The 14,320-nt window shown below is 40.7% G+C and overlaps 1 protein-coding gene across 1 annotated transcript in view; it reads left to right on the top strand.

The window, feature by feature from the left end:
• Positions 1-14,320, top strand: part of sptbn4b (spectrin, beta, non-erythrocytic 4b) — a 148,311-nt gene that overhangs the window by 104,390 nt on the left and 29,601 nt on the right. The window contains exons 26-31 of the mRNA XM_080428827.1: positions 3,199-3,462; positions 8,358-8,582; positions 9,904-9,993; positions 11,602-11,880; positions 12,942-13,072; positions 14,068-14,272. Coding sequence (XP_080284953.1) covers positions 3,199-3,462; positions 8,358-8,582; positions 9,904-9,993; positions 11,602-11,880; positions 12,942-13,072; positions 14,068-14,272 — 1,194 coding nt within the window. The remainder of the gene's footprint in view (positions 1-3,198; positions 3,463-8,357; positions 8,583-9,903; positions 9,994-11,601; positions 11,881-12,941; positions 13,073-14,067; positions 14,273-14,320) is intronic.

The following is a 14,320-nucleotide window of genomic DNA, read 5'->3' as shown; positions in this document are numbered from 1 at the left end:
TTTTACACACACAGTCGCTGTCTTCCAAATGTGTAAACACAGTCATGGAGAGAGACTGTTGGATAGGGTCAATTACCAGTTGGATGGGGGTAGGTCTCTATGTTTTCATAGTGGGGGATGGGAAGAAGAGAGGGAGAGAGAGAGAGAGAGAGAGCAGGTGTACAGAGGCACTGGGGGAGAATTGGATGGGGCACAAAAAGGGGGGATGAGATGTGGAAGAAAGAGCGAAAGACGCAGAGAGGGGAGGGGGATTTAGGAGGCATTTGGGAATATGGTTACGTCTAATCTCTTTGCACACACACACACACACACACACACACACACACACACACACACACACACACACACACACACACACACACACACACACACACACACACACACACACACAACCAACACACATATCCTGGCAGCAGAACCTATAAACTCACTTCAAGGTATTTTGTTTTACTAATCTTACTGGCCCACATTTCAGCCTATAATGCTGAAAAAGCCAAGCATCGCTGCAAAACAAATGAATGAAGATACCCACACGTCGGAGTAATGTACCTTTTTTGCGTGTTTTCTAGTGCAGTGTTTCTCAAAAACTGTCATGTCAATGACCCCTAAATTCATATGTGTTAGGCCACGGACCCCCATTTGAAAAGATTTGATGCCAGGCAGGGACCCCCATAAGAGAAGCTCTTAGTTGTTAGATTTGTAATTCTACAACTGTCTATTCTAGGTGGGGAGAGAGAAACCTACAGTATGATCTGAATAGTCATTCATACATTCTCCCATTGGGCTACCTTCTAGCTGGTGGAATTATAGTGAAATGAACCACTTTCAACCTGGCATTCCTATTTTGGGCAAGTCATAAGCACACAAAAAAAAAATGGTGAAAATAGCAGATCTACAAGTTCACAATGTGTCGCGTCGCAACACGTCGGGAGCTATTTTTGCTATCATAGAAATTGGGCTTAAGTGGTTAAACTGTTCCTAATTTTGCTAGGGACCCCCTGGTTACCACTCGAGTACCCCCAGGGGTCCCCAGACCCCACTTTGAGGAACCGCTGTTCTAGTGTTTTGTCCAGCTGGTCTGGATGAAGCATAATATACACTTCACTTCACTTGGTCATCAGTGTCTCTCCTCTGGTCTAGATTTTGGATGTGCACGTATAACCTCCTTCGATGGATCCTTTCCACACACCTCTGATCCTACAGAGAGGCTGTAGTGGCCTACTGCCAGAGGATATGACCTGGATATGCAGCACCAGCGTGTGCGTGTGTGTGTGCGTGTGCGTGTGCGTGTGCATGTGCGTGTGCGTGTGCGTGTGCGTGTGTGTGTGTGTGTGTGTGTGTGTGTGTGTGTGTGTGTGTGTGTGTGTGTGTGTGTGTGTGTGTGTGTGCGTGCGTGCGTGCATTGATTAGTGGATGGATGTGTGCCCTCATTTCAAATTGTAAATACATAAATGAGATACACATGGATTTATCGCCCGCACATGTGTGGTTCTCTCAGCTTGGAACTGTGGCTGCTTTAGAGAAATGATCTATTTTGGGATGAATAACCAGGTGGATAGAGTTGAAGATTTGAAGTGGAATATGTATCTTACTCATATTGTAGGCCTTTCATACTATCTGGATGTTGCTGCATTAGTGGTCGTGAAAACTTGATTATGGTCTTCTTTTATCTTGTTGATTTTCATTTACAAACATCACAGACAGACAATTACAGTACGAATGTATTATATTGTGATTGCAAAACATAACGGGAAAACAGAGCTGTTCAGAATAAGAGCTAGAGGTAAATGAATGCTAGATTCCATGGCAGTTTTTCTGTGTCTCCACCTCTCTGCACATCCTACCTCTCCATCTGTCCTCCCTCTGTTCTACAGCCTCTCCATCACATTGTTGCTGTCGGGCAGAAACCTTGTAACTCCATATTTCAATTTTTTTTCCAATTTTCTTTTGTAAATGAATGCCCCACTTCATGATACAAGAGGGTCACACAAAAGTAGTGAAAATAGCAGATCTACAAGCTCACAACGCGTCGCGATGCGACGCGTTGTGAGCTTGTAGACTTGCTATTTTCGCTAATTTAAATCGTTTTGACAATAATCTAAAAGAGGAACGGTTTTGGACATGCAAGGATTCCACCCGACAACAACGATATCACCACCAACCAGCCGATCCCCACCCCCATCCCCGCTCCTACAGTACATCCCCCCATCACTGAGCCTTTCTCACACCACCCTCTGCGCTGTGCCCTGTGGTGATGTTTGCTTCCCTCGCGTACATGTCTGACTGTCACAGGGTTAAAGGTTGCTCAATCTGTTTGCCGTACCTCTATTAGTGTGGTGATTTTTGAGGGGCTGCAGATACAATTTGCATTTTACAATTTAGGCATTTAGCAGACACTCTTAATCCAGAGCGATTTACAGTAACACAAGATAATACATCATATGTATAGGATTAGTAATCTAATAATAAAGTAAAACATAAGTAAACCAATAATCTAATAATAACTAATACATACGTAAACCAAGAACCTATCATCAGCTTACATTGAAACTATACATATATAGAATACTATAGGATGCCAGGTCATTGTCTACATAACATCGTCGTGTATATATATCCCATGTTATATATATATATATAGAATAGAATATATTTGTAGAATATATAAATACTTTATATGAATTACATTATTATATTTCATTATCTGTTTAATTTGTCTGTGGTGAAAGATTTGGTTTATTTAAATTAAATACCATGTTGGTATATGTAAAATATAGACGTCAAGCGATGATGGTGAAGTAAGAGGAACGAAGGGGTAGGATTAATTAAGTTAAAGTTAATAAAGTTTTATACTTCATCCTACTCCTTTTTGAACATAGTTTTAGAATTATAGTATTTTGTTGTTGCCTGTGAGGCTTGTTTTTTGTATTTTTTATTATATTGCATTTATTTATTTATTTTTGACTTTTTTGTCTAATTTTCAAAATAAAGATTTAATTCATCCATTACTTCATTCATGTTTTGGTACCTAAACCTACAGATGACCCCAAGAATCATCAAAATGCCAAATATGTTTTTGCATTACTCATTATGTAAAGATCCTCTTTGAATGTACTATTTCCTCAGTGTTACTGTTAATATGCCATCTTAACATGTCTTATGCCCATTCTCTTGCTCCTGCATCAAACACCCATCCAGGAGGGGCAACAGTTGATCCAGGAGAAGCCTGAGCTCAGTCCGGTGGTGCGGAAGAAGCTGGGGGAGATCAGAGAGTGCTGGCAGGACCTGGAGAGCACCACGCAGGCCAGGGCGCGGGGCCTGTTTGAGGCCAACAGGGCCGACCTGCTGGTGCAGAGCTACGGCAGTCTAGACCAGCGGCTGGGCCAGCTGGAAGGACAGCTGGCCTACGTGGATCAGGGACGGGACCTCACCACCGTCAACAAGCAGCTCAAGAAACTACAGGTGATCCTTATTTCCACTTACCGTACCTGGATGCAGGTACGGCAAGTGACAGATTGGAATCTTTTCTTATTTTATAACCAATTAACCCGTTATGAACTCTTTAAGACCGGGAACGCATCTGTGTCATTTTAAGATTTCTTTGGCTATTCAAAAATAGCAGATCTACAAGCTCATGAGCTTGTAGATCTGCTATTTTTGAGGGGGAAAAAACGTCATGAAAATTTGTGCAAATCTTTCAATGCATTTTGTAACTCAAATCTTTGCTTCTGGGGATTCTACAAATGTCTTCTAAATCCTAACAGTTTTTTTAAACACTTATGTTTCTACTATATCAGTGGTGCTCAAACTTTTTCATGTCAAGGACCTCCAAAATGATATGTATTTGGCCGCCGACCCCATCTGAAAATATTTTGTTCCAGGGACCCCCAGAAGCAAAAGATTTGAGTAAAAAAAATTGCTTTAAAAAATATGTATATTCAAAGATTTGCACACATGTTCACGATTTTTCAAAAATAGCAGATCTACACGCTCAGAGTGCCGCGCTATGAGCTTGTATATCTGCTATTTTTGAATAGCCAAAGTATGAAATAGTGGTTTAAGTGGTTACACAGCTGCGTTCCCGGTTTTAATGGGTTAGATAAACGTTAATGTTAGAACAACCAAGGATAAAGCACCAATATTGATAATAATGATAATTCCTTCTCTAGTTACTGTTGTGTGATACTGCGATATTAGAGGTTATTTTTGGAATTTCACACACATTTCTCTATAAGAGGAGATCATTTTGCTCGCTGCAGTGGCCCATCCAGTGTTCAATCAAAGTAGTGAGGTATCAACAGCATGCACAGTAGGTTAGGTGTTGATTGAGCCATTTGTAACTCTGACAAATGTAACCGAATACACACTCTCAGAGTGAAATTAACACTCAGGATTTTACATTGTGGTTACATCTACGTTTATGGACTGTTTTGAGAATTGTTATGAGAATATCGTTGCTGTCGGGCAGAAACCTTGTGTTTTCGTCATACGAGAGTGTCGCATTTTTTTTGTTGAAAATATCAGATCTACAAGTGTGAGCTTTTAGATCAGCTATTTTCGCTATTTTAAAAGATAATAATAGATAATAATAAAATAATAATAAAAAAGGAACCCGACAGCAACGATATACAGGCTGGCTAATGTGCTTTGTTCCTTTTATGCTCAGCCGGTTAAAAATGACTCACTGTTTACATTGTCATGGTCCCACAGTAATGGTGTCAGTGTCACCTCATTACTGTTTGAACATCATGTTGGAAGATACCAGCACCAGTGATTCTCGTCATGTGCTTGGAATGCCTTGATTTCAGCTCAGCTGTTCATTTCACAATGTTAACTGAGGCTCCTGAATGAATGTTCTTGCAAGCATACATTTTTAATGTAATGGTTGTTTTTGCACCGCTGTGAAACCATTTGCCTTCATGCCAACCCATTTACGCTTTATTATCATCATTTTTTAATGGTTTAATTCCAAAATGAGTTGAGAATGAGAAATATTGTTAGTGGACAATGTCCTATATTTTGAAAATTCAAATCAATATAACTACTACTGTTCAGGTTATGGGTGTTAAAATATATTTGACAAATCTGACAAATTTAGTGTTGAACAATAGCAATTTCCGTTTAATTTAACCTTACCTAACCAATATACTGTATTGTTTTGTTTTCTATGACAGTTGTGTTGACTTGCAAACACTTTAGCACACTGCATGTTTCAGAAAGTACAAGGTAGCTTGGCATCCATTCAAAAGCATTGTAGTGCAGTAAAGTCTGTTATGCTGTTCAAATAATCTATTTACCAAATAGCCTTTAAAATGGTAAATCATTTGCATTGTATTCCATAGTGAGTTTTAAATTAATGCCAGCATTTTGTAAATTACCTGCGACTCCAGTTAAGAAAGAGTGCATGCCTTCAGTGAAGTCACATACACATACGAACTGATCTGTCGTTGCCACATTTTCCAATTACATCCATTCTATAACCACTAGTACCACAAATCAAGGCTGTTCTTCATCTCATTTTGGAATGAAATTCTTGATTGTCTCCGCCAGGCCGAAGGCATGGCCGAGACTATGTTTTGCACTCTGTCCGTCCGTCCAAACATCATGCAAATCGATACACAGTATCTCTATTGTCATTACGGGTCAGAGATTAGCTTCCAAAGTTTGCAGGACTGCTCTGTTTTGAACAAAATGTCTCAAATCCTGAACACAGCATGCGATATCCGTGAAACTTTGCACGCACATTCCCACTACGTTGAGGAACAAATGCCACCCTTTGCACAATGCCCTATTATAGTGCCACCAGGAGGCGAAATTTTGCAAAAATATATAAATATATATATATATATATTGCTCCTACAGATTTTGTCGGTACAAATCAGTACACATTATCTCTATGGTCATGTGATCAAGACGGATCTGTCCGATTTTTTCTATTTCATCCTGATTGGTGAATTCCGAACATTGCTGGCCCACAATAACCTACCTGACCTGGCGGAGACCTGTGCTCCGAGGAGCACTTTTTCTAGTTTTGCCCTCTGGTGGCTGTTCCAATTTATTGTAGGAATGATATACAGTATACTGTATATATATTACCCATCCAAAAGCAGGCTGGTGTAATGCTGGCATGTGTTTCCATAAGGCTGGCATACATTCTCATCCTCTAATTATTTTATCATTTCACCAGACATCTGTCATTCTCCTTTCCCACAGCATGCTGCTTAGATCATCATTTAGCAGCCTGCCATTAGCACTGCTTTATGGCACCATCCTCACTCCAAACCAAACTACATTACCCAGCATCCATCCATCCATCCATGCCCAGGGGTACAGTAACCTTCACTACACTTCATTTCTGATCTTTTTCCTTTTTTTATACCATCCTAAATTGAATGATTTAATTTACGATAACTATTGTTGCAGCATTGAAATCAGGTAAACGTATACCTTATTGGGATAACCATTGAGATCACTTAGGTAGTGTGTGTGTGTGTGTGTGTGTGTGTGTGTGTGTGTGTGTGTGTGTGTGTGTGTGTGTGTGTGTGTGTGTGTGTGTGTGTGTGTGTGTGTGTGTGTGTGGGGGGGTCTATAAAATGGTCCACTTTATACATTTTGGGGGTCCATGACATGAAAAAGTTTGAGAACCACCGATATAGCAACATAAGTTACGTTTTAGTAGACAATTTTAGAATAGGCCTCAGGTCTTAAACACAAAGCAGAAAACCTGTTTGACTGTGAGTCATCATCTGTATTTGGAGATGACAGAAGCTAGAATCGTCCGTTTTGTTTCTCTGTGTACATACAAATTGACAGTAAGCTTCCTGCAGCAACAATTCAATTTAGAACAAAGGGCAAAAACCTAAAATTACAGCTATAGCAGTATACGTAGTTGGAATAGACAAAAACAGACCAGTGACAGCTGAAATTCACCAGCAAGGCTGGTGGCTTGTAATATTTGCCAATCTAATATACGATACGCGTTTTCTTCCCCTAATAAAAACCCAATGTATTTAGTAGGTTGGTAACTTTGCTGTAGATGCCATCTAGCATTAAGGTTTTGTCTTTGAAAGAAAGTCTAAATTAAACATGTTACTTTTGTAATGAATAAACACTGTACACATACACCTCTGCACCATCTTATTACTGCCTCTTCAGGCAACTCTGCTCAACTAGTGCATAGAATTCCCTAGGAGTATAGAGTTTCCAGAGCGTAATTCCCAGAGTAATGTTCAAGTGTAGAATTCTCAGAGTAGATGGGGGGATGAATGTTATGTGATCCAAGAGGGAAAAGCCGTCCTCATTTTCCTCCCACTTGCAGATCGTCTCACTTCACACTTGATGAGGCTGTTCAGTCTGTCAGATGGAATCAATCAGAATGTATTGAACTTGTTGTTGTCAAAAATATAACCTGCTCAAGTTTAGGAGTTTAACCCGATTATGTCCGAGTTACTATGAGTTAACCTCTCCCTCCTAAAAATCCATTAGAATATTCAGCTAAACGGACGAGTTGTAAAGATGCAATGAAGATTGAATGGTACACTTGTCCTTAATTAAGCAGCACGCAGCAATGTGCTCTCACTGTCACCATAGATTAAAGGACATTTTCATAACGTCTAATCTATTCTTCCTTCCTCTTTGTTTTTACTCATCCGTTCCACTCACCCATCTTTTCCTTCTTTTACACGGACACCGGTTCTCTCATTCTACCTCTGCCTTCTCTCCCCCCATGATCCTTCTCTTTGTTTTCTCTCCGTTTCTCCTCCTCCCGTTCGACCTCCTCCTCTCCTTCTCCTCCTCCTCCTCTTTCTCTCGCTCGCTCCATCCTCTTGGCCTTGCAGACCATCAGTGGTGTAAAGTAACTAAGTACATGTACTCAAGTACTGTACTTAAGTACAATTTGGAGGTATTTTTTACTTTACTGGAGTCTTTCCAATTTTCTGTACTTTTACTTCTACTCCGCTACATCTCCGAGGCAAATGTTGTACTTTTACTCCACTACAATTATGTGAAAACTTTAGTTACTAGTTACTTTGCCGATATAAATTATTCATTACATTATAAAACACACATTAACCACTTTAGCCTATTTGAAATTAGGCTATTTGAAAATAGCCGATCTACAAGCTCACAACGCGTCGCATTGCGACGCGTTGTGAGCTTGTAGATCTGCTATTTTCAAACATTTGAGTACTTTTACTTTTGATACTGTTCATTTTGCTACCAATACTTTGGTACTTTTACTGAAGTAAATTTTTTTATTCCGGACTTTTACTTGTAACAGAGTACTTCTACATGGCCAGCATTGATACTTTTACTTAAGTAAAACATTTTAAGTGCTTTTTTCCCCACCACCGCAGACCATGGAGTGTCAGATGGAGCAGTGGTATAAGGAGGTGGGGGACCTGCAGGTGCAGGCCGCCTCCATGCCCCAGCAGTGTCAGGTGAAGGAGACGGTGGCGGAGCGCCAGGCGGCGGTGGAGAGCCGCATGGTGCGCCTGATCGAGCCGCTGAAGGAGCGCCGGCGCATCCTGCTGGCGTCCAAGGAGGTGCACCAAGTGGGACGCGACCTGGAGGACGAGATAGTGAGTGAGACGGATCCACTGTTGGTTTTTGAGCAAATTTAGATTTTAGTCATAGTCTTTCGAATGAAATTCCATTTAGTTTTAGTTATATTCTAGTCGTCTGAAATGTTTTAGTTTTTGTTTAGTTTTAGTCGACTAAATATCATAGGATTATAGTTGACTAAATCTACAGTTGATTTAGTCGACTAAAAAGTATTTTGGCGGTGCCTTGATGGAGTCGCAATGGCTGATTTTACACTTGGTTGCATGCTGAAAATATCCGATCTACAAGCTCACAACGTGTCGTGCTGCGACGCGTTGTGAGCTTGTAGATCTGCTATTTTCAGCATGCAACACCCCTTCTCCACTAGTCCCTCACTAACATTTTAGTCTAGTTTTTATTTGTTAATGAAATTGTCAATATATATAGTCTTAGTTTTAGTCATCGTAACTTAGTTTTTATTTTCATTTTCATCAGTGAAAAAGGGTAGTCGACGAACAATTTTCGTCAAAGTTTTAGTCGACGAAATCAACACGGGACAGATCCCTGAGCTTTCCGACAGGTTCTATTTCTTAAACATGGAAAAAGGGTTGTACGGACCGCGATCATTACATTTTACTTGCCGATTTATTGTCACACAAATAATTACGATTAACGATTTTATTGTGTTTTTGGCTTTGAATATTTGGAACATAAATCTAAGTTACAATTCTGTTTTGGCTTCTAGGCTTCCTAAACAAAGCTTCACAGGGAAGATATGACAAATAACTTAAATATACAAAGAAATTCTTACTTTTTTTAAATCTCTTTCTTTCTTTCCTTTTTGTTTTGTTCTGTCTTGTATCCTTGTATGTGTGTTTGTCTTTTGAAAAACCTTTGTTCCAATAAAAAAATAAAAAAATCTTTGTATATATTATATACAAAGAAATGACATATACTGTATATTTACTGACTTTATACTTTTCAGAAAATAGCAGAAATATCAGATCTACAAGATCACAACACGTCATTATGCGACGCGTTGTGAACTTATATATCTACTATTTCCGCTACTTTTTGACAATAATTTGAAAACGTATGAACATTTTTTCAACATGGAAACGATTACGATGATTATGCAAAAATAATAATAATCTCAATTAATTGCGATTAGGCGATTATGTAATAATTGTGACAGGCCTACCTGAGCTTCTGCTCTATCTATTTTTACACACGCACGCACGCACGCACGCACGCACGCACGCACGCACGCACACGCACACGCACACGCACACACACACACACACACACACACACACACACACACACACACACTATAACTGTTTTCCACTGTTGTTACAGTTGTGGGTCCGGGAGCGCCTCCCCATGGCCACCTCTCAGGAGCATGGCTCCAGTCTCCAGGCTGTACAGCAGCTCATGAAGAAGAACCAGGTAGAGAAAACCTATGATCCAGATTTGAAGTTTGGCCCCTCCCTTAACCCATTGAATCCGGGGACGCATCTCTGTCATTTTAGTCAAAAATTGCAGATATACAAGCTGATACATGAGCTTGTAGATCTGCTTTTATTTTATTTTATTGTGAACATTTGTGCAAATCATTGAATATATGTATATTTTTAAAGCGAACTCAAATCTTTGCTTTTGGGGGTCCCTGGAACAACATATGTTGAGATAGCGGTTTGAGAACCACTGATATTGTAGCAACATATTTTTTTTTTAAGTAGAATCCCCAGAAGCAAAGATTTTAGTAAAACATTTGGCTTTAAAAAATATATATATATTCAAAGATGTGCACACATTTTCATGATTTTTCTAAAATAAATGGCAGATCTACTATTAGATATTAGTAGATCTGCTATTTTTGAATAGCTCAAAGAAATCTAAATGCGTTCAAAGATTGAATCGGTTAATAAAAAATGCTGTTTGCCGTTAATATTTGTGTTTAAATTAAATGCATTTTAGCATTTCTTTTCAGAGGGTAAACTGAAAGTGTCACCCTGGCACACTAAATACAAAGATGTGCTGGTTATCTGATGTTTAACCACTTCCAGATCCATATTCAGAGGGAAAACCTTTGCAGAAAGCAGCAGATCTACAAACGTGTAGCGTGCAACACATAAGCTTGTAGATCTGCTATTTTCAGCGAAAAATTAAAGGTATAGTTCACCCCCCAAAAATTATATGACCAGTGGACCGGTAGGCAGCGGTTCCGGTAGGTAGGAGACACAAAGAGTCTCCTTTGTATTTCCGGAACCGCTGCCGGTCATCAAATTATTGGCTTAGGAATGCGACAAAAAAATCCATGAATTCAAGTCTCCATGGGGTGACTAATCAATAGAAACAAAGTCATTTTGGGGGTGATCTATCCCTTTAATGTAGAGGGAAAGCAGAAAAGACCCTGGCATAGAGCCCCGAGGACTCCGCTCAACCATATAGGGTTTAAATGGTTAATTGACCATATTCACACAGCGGCCATTGTGCTCTTACATCATACAGGCAACCTGTTGATTTATTGATCATGATTTATTGAACTGTAGTTCTCAAGTTGATGAACTTCCAATAGTCTACAAGTACTGACAGCTGTATGTGTAAAACATACCCAGGCAAAAATATACAGTTCAGTACATGAATGGACATAACTTAGGGCTGGGAAATTAACCGAAAATAATATCAAAATATATAATTAATTTAATAATTTTGGCTATTAATTGAAAAGATTCTACAACACTTTTTATAATCAACTAAATTGATTAGTCTGATACCATTTAACCCTGTATTATACAGTACTTCATTGTACAATGGTGGCGTACAAAAATACCCGATACAAGCTCACAACGCCAAGCATCGCGATGCGTTGTGAGCTTGTAGATCTGCTATTTTCACCTTTTTTTCTCCTGTTATCGAGGCAAATTCTTTAAATAATCGTGACATTGATTTTAAGTCATTTTGCGCAGCCCTAACATAACATAACACAACACACAAATCAATCCTCTGTCTCTCTCTCTCTCTCTCGCTCTCCTATATCTTTCACACCCCCAGACTCTCCTGCGAGAGCTCCAGGGCCACCGGGGCAGGATAGAGGACGTTCTGGAGAGGGCGGGCATCATCGCCTCCATCCGGAGCCCCGAGGCGGACCACGCGCGGGCGGGTCAGAGCCAGCTGGGCCAGCTCTGGGCCCTGCTCTGGGCCGAGACGGAGAGGAGGCAGGTGGTGCTGGACGCCATGTACCAGTCCCAGCAGTATTACTTTGACACGGCCGAGGTGGAGGCCTGGCTCAGCGAGCAGGAGCTGCACATGATGAATGAGGAGAAGGGGAAGGTACGGGTGGAAAGAAAGGGCTTAGGATGGACATGGCATGTACATTCATGCGTTGTGGGATTTTAATCCGATTTATGACCTTTGTTGTCATGTTTCCTGTCTCTGTACTCTACGCTGTCAGCAGAATCCTCCTGAAAACTATTAAAAAAGTGAATTTATTCAGTGTGTTGTATGCTGGTATGAGGAATGGGGACTGGTGATTCATGCTGAATGCGGCTTCGACTTAGGCCACGTTTAGACGTCAACGCTCTCTAGTGAAAGCGTCAAAGTGCCGTTGCGTTCTCACTTTTTATTTTGCCTTTAGACGGTGACGCACCACTGATTGAAAACGCTGTAGTGTGCGCAGCTGATCTGTGGGTTGCCATGTCCGCTTATTATAAACGACTTTGGGCTTGTTTTTCCTGTAAAGTTGCTTGTAAATATTGCTTGTTGCGTGTTGCGTTTTTTTGGGCTTGTTTTTATTTTATTTTATTAAGTGTCGTTATTATTACCCCCATCTGAATTAATAAATATACATGGTGAAATAGCTCACTTACAGTGAGCTCACAGTGAGTATATATATATATATTCCAAATATTATTTCACTATTTCTTTTCAAGATCTTTTTGAAAATAGCAGATCTACAAGCTCACTGTGAGCTTGTAGATCGGCTATTTTCAAATAGCCAACGTACTGTATAGGTTTAAAGTGCTAATGTAGCCTAGTCGCCTCTTTAGGGCTTGTTTTCATAGAACTGGCTGCTTATTTCTCTCACCACATCTGGCAACAACACATGTTTTGCCGTTTCCTCCGTTTACATGGAGACGGGACGCGGAGCGTTGTCAAAGAGTTCCACTCTGGAAGGTGGTTTCACTTAGTTGCGGATTCAAGCCCCGAAAACGTCGTTCCCGTCTAAATGGACTGTTCTGATACTGTATTTTGCCGTTTTCTCTAGACACAACGTTGTCGTGTAAAGGAGGGCCTTAGAGTCATGTTAAAGTGTTTACACTGGGGACTGAAGCTGGGATGGTCACTCTCACCCTGTCCTTCCAGAGTGATGTTGACCTTCCCATCTTTAACAGGATGAGCCCAGCACTCTGCAGCTGTTGAAGAAACACCTGATCCTGGAGCAGACCATAGAGGACTATGCAGAGACCATTGGCCTGCTGTCACAGCAATGTCGACAACTGCTGGAGATGGGACACCCAGACCGGTGAGGCTGTAGACCAGGGCTGTCAAACTGGTAGCCACACGAGAATGTGAATTCAGGCAACCGGGAGATTTACCAGGCTATCAAACTGGCACACTGCGGCTAACAATCTTAGCCCAAATAGCATTGTTTTCTTTCATGTAGCCTACGACTGTAAGTTAACACAGATCATAAAAATTATGATTGATACGCAGCGAAAATTCATAAAGTGAAACATTTTATAGTTATAGTAAAGACTGATCACATGAGAACAGGTTGAAAGTAATGATAATAAATGAAAGCACACGTGGACCATGTTGTACGCAACTGGACCGGCCAACATTAAATCAAATTTTGCCCAATCAGGCCTGTGGCTGCAAAATTTGTTTGACACCTCTGCTATAGGGATAATTCGTCGCTGTCTGACAGAAACCAGCTAAATCATTTTTTTTCATAAATCAGTGCTATTGAACACCCTTTATGTCTGTGTTGGTTAAAAAAATATTGAAACAATGAAAAGTATTAAAACGTGCTTCTGACAAAACCAGCTAACTCCATAGGATCCTCAAACTTTCTGCTAAACCAGCTAAGTCCACCAAAGGGGGGTGGAGTTAGCTGGTTTTGCTGACTCCAGGCTCCACCCCCTTTTGACCTCCAACCTCATTGTGAGCATGGAGGTCCGTTCAGCTGTTCTTATCAATGATGAACAAAACCTCCTAACTCCACTTTTTGTTTTGTTTTTGTCATTTCCTGAAAAATAAACATTTTGGAGGTAGCTGGTTTTGGCCCGACAGCAGAGATATACAGATTTATGCGCACATGTATAATGTATGTACACTTGCACATACACACATGCATATAAACAAGATTTATTTGATCTTATCCTCCTTACTCTCTGTACATCCCTCCCTCTCCCTCTCTCTCTCTCTCTCTCTCTCTCTCTCTCTCTCTCTCTCTCTCTCTCTCTCTCTCTCTCTCTCTCTCTCTGTCTCTCTCTCTCTCTCTCTCTCCCCCCATAGCGAACACATCAGTAAGCGTCAGTCGCAGATCGACCGGCTGTACGTGTCCCTGAAGGACCTGGTGGAGGAGAGGAAGAGCCGCCTGGAGCAACAGTACTGGCTGTACCAGCTCAACAGGGAGGTGGATGAACTGGAGCAGTGGATCGCCCAGAGGGAAGTGGTTGCCAGCTCCACTGAACTGGGCCAAGACTTTGAACACGTAACGGTAAGTGGGTGGAAACTGAGAGACCGTAACAGATCGTCATCAGGTTTA

The sequence above is a fragment of the Gymnoscopelus braueri genome, assembly GCF_963280865.1.
Source record: "Gymnoscopelus braueri genome assembly, chromosome: 5".
Taxonomy (NCBI): Eukaryota; Metazoa; Chordata; class Actinopteri; order Myctophiformes; family Myctophidae; genus Gymnoscopelus; species Gymnoscopelus braueri.
This window is presented reverse-complemented; position numbering and strand designations above follow the sequence as displayed.